The 7,696-nt window shown below is 39.1% G+C and overlaps 1 protein-coding gene across 3 annotated transcripts; it reads left to right on the top strand.

The window, feature by feature from the left end:
- Positions 1–1,407: 1,407 nt before the first annotated feature.
- LOC111578684 (sphingosine 1-phosphate receptor 3) lies at positions 1,408–6,938 on the top strand. 3 transcript variants are annotated; one of them, XM_035955219.2, is made up of 2 exons: positions 1,408–1,532; positions 1,939–6,938. In XM_035955219.2, the coding sequence occupies exon 2, from the start codon at positions 2,021–2,023 to the stop codon at positions 3,167–3,169; it is 1,149 nt and encodes a 382-aa protein (XP_035811112.2). In that variant the 5' UTR covers positions 1,408–1,532; positions 1,939–2,020; the 3' UTR covers positions 3,170–6,938. The 3 variants fall into 3 exon arrangements, with proteins under 3 accessions (XP_035811112.2, XP_023141369.2, XP_054860065.1); XM_023285601.3 differs by having other exon boundaries at positions 1,443–1,584; XM_055004090.1 differs by having other exon boundaries at positions 1,445–1,584; positions 1,958–6,938.
- The last annotated feature ends 758 nt before the right edge of the window (positions 6,939–7,696 follow it).

Here is a 7,696-nt window from a genome sequence, read left to right as displayed (position 1 = left end):
GCAAGTTAGCTAGCTAAGAATAATCTAAGCTCGCCTTTAGCTAAATGAGATATTTTGTAGTATTTACATTAGTCTACTAGAAAGCCCTTTTGGCAAAAAAAACCAAAAACAAAGTTGTACTAATGGCTTGTGTATGGTTAGAAGAATCATAAGGTATTTTCCTTCATGCTTTCCATATTTGTTGTCATAATTTATGTAACTTAATGTCTATAGGTATTAATAAAGTACCACTGGTAGCTGTAGCTTCTGTGCTATATCTGCTCTAGTGAGCTAGCTAGCTAGGAATAATTTAAGTTAGCCTTTAGCTAAATAAGCTATTTTAAATTATTTACATTTGTCTACTCAAAAGCCTTTAGGGCAAATGAACCAAAGATGCTTTAATGTGTTTTTGTAGAAAAAAGTATGTGATATTTTGCTTCTTACCTACCTTATTTGTTGTCGTAATTTTTGTAACTTAAGGTCCACAAGTATTGATAAAATAGTAATATTAACTCTGTTTTCTGCTCTAGCGAGCTTGCTAGCTATGAATAATTTAAGCTAGCTTTTAGCTAAATGAGCTATTTTAAATTATTTATGTCTACTCAAAAGCCCTTAAGGCAAAAGAACCAAAGTTGCTTTAATGAGTTTGTGCAGAAAAATTGTGATATTTTGCTACTTACCCACGTCATTTGACTTATTTTTGCAACTTAGGGTTCACAAGTATTAATAAAGTACTAATATTAACTCTGTTTTCTGCTTTAGCGAGTTAGCTAGCTAGAAATCGGTTAAGCTAGCCTTAAGCTACATAAGGTATTTTAAAGTATCTACATTTGTCTACTCAAAAGCCCTTTAATGACTTTTGTATATGTAGAAAAACTATAATACATTATGCTTCTTCCCTACCTTATTTGTTGTCCTAATGAACCAATAAAGTACTATTGTTAGGTGCAGTTTCTGTGCTAGTAAGCTAGCTAGCTATCCTTTAGATACCTAAGCGTTTTTTTCAAATTATAAATATTTCGCAGCTCAAAACCCTTTAAGCAAAACAATTAATGAACCGACTTCTGACTTGTGCATGTGTAGGAAAATGATAAGAGAACATAGTTTTCTTTGGATAAAATAAATTCTGGCTAACTGACAACAAAAGAAACCTATTAGCACCAATAGGTAGTTAATTAACTGACCTGCTAATCCTGCTTTGTGACTGTTTTTTAGCAAAAAAAAAACCAAAATAAAATAATCTTTACACGTGTACTTACAGAAAACCAGATCAGGGAGCAAACTGTGAGAATGAATGATTGCGGCATATCTGAGTTTCCTCCCGGCTTTGATATGCTGGTGGATTGGAGTGACCCCTCCGCCGCCTCTCGGCTCTGCCTGCCCGGGCTGCAGGAGGGAGGGAGGGGTGTGACTTCCAGGCAAGCGTCCGCAGCTCCGGAGTTTTCAGATCAGCAAAAGATGAGGAGCTGCTCTCTCCCACCGAGCGCTGAAGGACCTCTAATTCATCGCCCAATCTAGGGAATAACGGAGAATGGACTACTCAGCAATGAAATGTATGTCTCCCGGTGTTGGTTTAACTTTGATGTGAACTGCGAGCGTCCAGCGGTAAGTCTGTGTTCAGGCTGGAAAAACTGCCCTCAGCTCAACTTAAATAGGTGAAGTCAGACAAAAGTAGACTTGTATCATGGTTGAAAATCAGAGAAATACATTATTCTTGTTTTTAAATGGGCTTCTTGATAGTTTTAATTTCAAAATTCCTATGTAAACAAACAGCATCAGTTTATTTTAAGGATTTAACTCTATTTTTTTTAAATTCAGCTTTATTTGGCAGATATTTGCTAGATTCAAACACAATGTGCTTCCATAGAAATTCTTAATAAATCAGACACAACTCTAAACTCTCTGCCTTACTGTAATTTGATAACATGATGACCTATAAAGCTGCTCTCTGTATTAAAGCTCCCATCTGGTGCTGCAGTTGAACACCACTGGACTCCCTGCTCAAGTCTGACCTCCGGTGTCAGCAGCCGGCGTTTCCAAGATGATCAGCCCTCAGATATACCTCCACTACAACTACACGGGAAAGCTGGACCACCGGCCCAGCGTTGGCACAAGCTCCGGCACCGTGGACGCTAAAACCATCGTGTTCCTCGTCGTGTGCGGCTTCATCGTCCTGGAGAACCTCACTGTGCTGCTGGCCATATGGAGGAACCACCGATTCCACAACCGGATGTACTTCTTCATCGCCAACCTGGCGCTGTGCGACATGCTGGCCGGGGTCGCCTACCTGGTCAACCTGCTCCTGTCGGGGGAGAAGACCCTGCAGCTGTCCCCGGCCCTCTGGTTCGTCAGGGAGGGCAGCATGTTCGTGGCACTCGGCGCCTCCATTTTCAGCCTCCTGGCGATTGCAATAGAGAGACACCTGACCATGATCAAAATGAGGCCTTATGATGCCAACAAGAACTACAGAGTGTTCCTGCTCATAGGGGCCTGCTGGCTCATTGCGATATCTCTTGGAGCGTTGCCTATCCTGGGCTGGAACTGCCTGGAAAACCTCCCCGATTGCTCCACAGTCCTCCCTCTCTATTCCAAGAAATATGTAGCTTTCTGCATCACCGTGTTCATGGTTTTGCTCTTAGCCATGTCAGTGCTTTACGCCCGCATCTACATACTGGTTAAGTCGAGCAGCAGGAAGGTGAGCAAGCACAGCAACTCCGAGCACGCCATGTCCCTCCTGCGCACCGTCATCATCGTGGTCGGGGTCTTCATCGCTTGCTGGACGCCCATCTTCGTCCTGCTCCTGGTGGACGTGGCGTGCGAGGAGCGCTGCGACATCCTCTACAAGGCCGACTGGTTCATCGCCGTGGCCGTGCTCAACTCCGCCATGAACCCGGTCATCTACACCCTGGCCAGCCGCGAGATGAGACGGGCCTTCCTGGGTCTGGTTTGCGGCGTTTGCTACAGGGGGAAGGTTTCCGTGAACGGCAGCGGGAACAAGCAGTCTCTGGAGCCCAGCCGCAGCCGGAGCAAGTCGTGGAACAGCCAGAACAATCCCAACCAGAACCAGCAGAGCTCCAGGCAGGCGGAGAAGGGGCCGGAGATGGACGGCGGCCGTGGAGAGGTGGCGGTGGTGGCAGGAGCAAGCAGAGGTGTTGCCGAGGCCATCCTGGAGGGTGACAGGAAAGACTGAAAGAAAGGAAGCAAGGAAGCGTCATATGGTGTGTTTACTGGCATTGGTGGAGAACATTGGTGACAAAAAGAACTTTGCTCCAATTCGAATGAAGGATTTATGTTTAACCCTCCTGTTGTCATCATTTACGGGCACCAAAAAATACTGTTCCTTTCTCTGAAAAAAAATTCAAAAATTCAGCCAAAAAATTCCCCAAATTTATGAAAAATTATCAAAAGCTTCAGGAAGAAAATTCCAAAAAAATCATTAAAAGTTTCCCATAAAAGTTTTATTTAAAAAAAAATAAAACTCCCCAAATTGGCCATGAAGTAAAAATTTAAAAAATAAAAAAATAAAAATTGTAAATATTTTCAAAAAATGAATAAAAATCTTCTAAATTTATAAAAAATTAGCAAAATCTTCAGGAAGAAAATTGCAAAAATTCCTTAAAAGTTTCCCATAAAAGTTTTATTTTTGAAAAATCCCCAAATTTGGCAAGAAATAATAATGTAAAAAAATGTTAAAAAATTGTAAATATTTTCAAAAAATGAATAAAAATCTTCCAAATTGATAAAAATTATCAAAACTTCAGGAAGAAAATTCCAAAAATTCCTTAAAAGTTTCCCATAAACGTTTTATTTAAAAAAAATCCCCAAATTTGGCAAGAAATAAAAATTTGAAAATAAAAAAAATTAACATTGTAAATATTTTCAAAAAATGAATAAAAATCTTCCAAAAATATCCTAAAATTATCAAAAATGATTCCATATATATCAGTACAACTTCTAATATTTTACTTAAGAACATCGGAACAACTGTATTTTGGTAGATTTTTTTTTCTGAATGTTCTTAAGAAACATTTTTAACATTTCTTTTTTTCCACCAAAACATGTTCAAGGATTTCCCAAAAATGTTGAAAATGTGGACATCAGAAGTTTCACTGTGAAAATATATTTGTTTTCCACTTTTTCAAACTTTAAAACGGGTCAATTTTGACCCGCAGGACAACATGAGGGTTAAATGAAGGACAGATTTCAGACATTTGCTGCAGGGCAGTAGTTTTCCTTTGTGCTTGATATTGACATATATGCATCTTCTACAAATGAGAAGTTAATTTATATGCTCACACTTCAAACTGATTAATATATGAGGCCAACAAGTAAGTTCTTCCTCTTTGTCAAATCAGCTGTCTAGCGAGAGCCAACTATCTCCAATTTGCTCATTTTACAGTTAACTCGACAACCTTTTATCTGAAAAATGCACTCTCACAAATCTAAAACAGGGTTTCTGCAGAAATCAGCAAGTCAAATTTAATGCTTTTTAATGCCATTTTAATACTATAAAGTAAAATTTTTAGTGCCACGACCACAAACTCAATAGATTACACGGGTTTGGGGGTTTTTTTGTAAAAGATGATTTTTAAATGAAAACTGTCCCTACATTTCACGATTTCTGAATCTGGAAACCACCCCTGACCACACACGGGCCGTAGTCATTCTCTGAAATCTACCTTTTTGAGCCGTTTTTGCTGGAATTAGGTAAACGAGATGCAAAATGACAAAAACGAGATGCAAAATGACAAAAACGAGAGCAAAATGACAAAAACAAGACACAAAATGACAAAAACGAGACACAAAATGACAAAAACAAGACATAAAATGACTAAAACTAGACGCAAAATGACAAAAACAGGACACAAAATGACAAAAATGAGATGCCAAGTGACAAAAACGAGACAGGAAATGACAAAAACTAGACACAAAATGACAAAAACAAGACACAAAATGACAAAAACAAGACACAAAATGACAAAAACAAGACACAAAACGACAAAAACGAGACACAAAAAGACAAAAAAAACACCACCCCTGACCATGAACGGGCTGTAGTCATTCTCTGAAATTCACCTTTTTGAGCCATTTTTGCTGGAATTTGCGTTTTCCCATTTCCCAGCTCTCCTCCACCTGGTCCAGCCTGCTGGCCACTTTAAAAACCTGCAGTTTTTGGCAATTGTACCCAACCGGCCGGAACAATTACCACAATGCTTTGGCATGTTTACGCAGATGCACATATCTGACGAATCGCAGTCTATAATTACATATATTATTATTGTCAAATATTTTTCTTGAAAACTGCAGAAAGAATTTTTAATGCCACTGAGAATCAAATTTAATGATTTTTAATGCCATTTAAGGCCTTAATTTTTGCGATATCAACTTGATGACTATTAATTCTTTTTAATGCCCTGCAGAAACCCTGTAAAACAGGGCAGCTCACATTTGGAAAACTCACATTTTTGGAGAGTCATGGTTTTCACAGAACAATGATTTCAGTAAATGAATGGTGCTCTTACCCCTGACAGAAAAGACATGTGCCTCCATGGTTACAGTTGTGACCATCCAAGACAAATAGAAACTGAAAATTCACCTGTAATCAGTTAAAAGTGCAATTATATGTAACTGCAAAAACAATGTAACGAAGAATGATTGTAGACAAAACATTATTGTAATGAGATACAGCTGGAGGTATTTATTATTCTATGTATTCTGTCATTTTGTATTTACCCAATAATGCTACAGTATGCTGTGCAGTTACTGTAGTCTGTGTTGTACATTGTATACTTGAGGTTTGAGACACAAACACAAGCTCAAACTGCTACACTTTTGTTATATTGGTAGCATCTTCTTCAACATGAAAGAACTGCATTAGTTACACAGTAAAAGCAAATGTAACTGATGCGTATAATTCAGCAGCAGTAGTTGTAGTGATACCAGGTCTCCATCTGCTGGTTTGTGTTCAGTACTGCTGCATGTTCAGTGCACAGCGGTTTCACCCGTCCTGTGTGCAAAGTTCCTATCAACCGTGAAAGCATGAAGTTGGTAACCTGAGTTATGAAACAAGTCTTGAGAGGCATGTGTATGCAGCATGTGAAACATAAGCTAAATACAGATGCAAAATATCAGCTTTGGCACAATAAAGTAAAAACAGAGTAAACACACTGAGTAAGGATGTTTCATACGTGGTCAGCAGAGTGTAGTTCTATTATATAGTTATATTCCCTTATTTACTGGGATATCTGGTCATGCTGACAGTTTAGATTTTGCAGGTCAAGAATTAGAGATATTAGTTTCTGAGATATTTGCAGTCTGTATGTAATTTGAATCATGTTTGTGTGTTGTGGGAACTCATTTAGTATCGTATTTTAAAACCAATGCCATGGTAGGTTTAACAGCTCTGGATTATCCAGCGCAACAAGGACACTGTTTGTGGAGGCTTTAATGCTGTGAGCATCCTAAACAATTCAGTTCACCAACATTGTGATGATTTGGAAGAAAAAAAAAGTCAAAAATTGGTGTCAGAATTAGAAACTGTAAATCAGTGTGTCTGTATGCCTGGATACAATGGTAGTAAAGGAGGAGCATGTTTTTCAAAGGCGCCCTCTGGTGAAAATCAAGGTTTTTACGTTGAAAACATGCCCAAATGGTGGTTTCTTTATGGTGGAAGACATAGAAAGAGTGAAGCAAGAAGCCAACGCCATGCCTGTCTTCTTGGAGGATGGAGCTTTTCCTTCTCATAGCTCTTTTTCAGAATTGGGGTGCATTCCAATATCCATAGTACCATACTATAAAGTGTGCCAGAAGAAGATTTAGTATATGTATATCAAATGTAGTATGGCAAAAATATTCAGATGTCCTACTCACTGTTCCCTCTAAGCTGCGCGCGTGTGCAATTGCGCACTGCTGTCACGGTCTCCGCGAAATTGTAAATAAAATAAACACGTCACAATTCATTCTGTGCTATTTTTCAGTGTGAGTCAGTGAGTGACCGGTGACTGGCTGCTGCAGCCAATGATGCGATTCACATACGTATTTACCATAGACTGTATATAATGGTATTTACGCAGCTAATCAACGTCAGGCGTCCTTATGTGCAGCCACTGTTGTTCTCATAGATATGAATGAGTAGATAGGACACGCCCCTTAGCTATGTGCTACAGCGAGGCTAAGCTAGTGGGGGCAAAGTTTCAGTGCATTCAGTTGATGTAGACGGCATGAAAACGGAAACAACAAGTATGCCAGCTCACTGTGCTACATACAGTTACACACTACGTCATACGATGGAGACAAGGAAACTTGGAATGACTTTTCATAGGTAAGAATAGTTTTTGGCTCTTTTTTCATGATAAAATCTTGTTGAGAGCTTCCAGTCTATGAGAGCTAACTAGTTAGCCACTAGCAAAACACTAAGGCGCGCTAGCAGCTTGGCAACCAAATACCAGACGATTAATAGTAGCTGTAGTATAGTTGTACAAGCAGTAGTAGTAATACTAAAAGTACAAGCAGCAGTAGTAGTATAAACAGCTGTTAGAGTCGTAGAAGTAGTATCAGCATTTGTAATATTATTCCAAGTTGTAGTAGCAGTGCCAGTATCAGCAGCAGTAGTGTGTACTACCACTACTACTAGTAGTAGTCACATTGCTATTACTACCACCAATACTACCAATAGTAGTTGTAAATCCTAACTCATATATATCCAGATTACCATCTA

The sequence above is a fragment of the Amphiprion ocellaris genome, chromosome 17, assembly GCF_022539595.1.
Source record: "Amphiprion ocellaris isolate individual 3 ecotype Okinawa chromosome 17, ASM2253959v1, whole genome shotgun sequence".
Classification (NCBI taxonomy): Eukaryota; Metazoa; Chordata; class Actinopteri; family Pomacentridae; genus Amphiprion; species Amphiprion ocellaris.
This window is presented reverse-complemented; position numbering and strand designations above follow the sequence as displayed.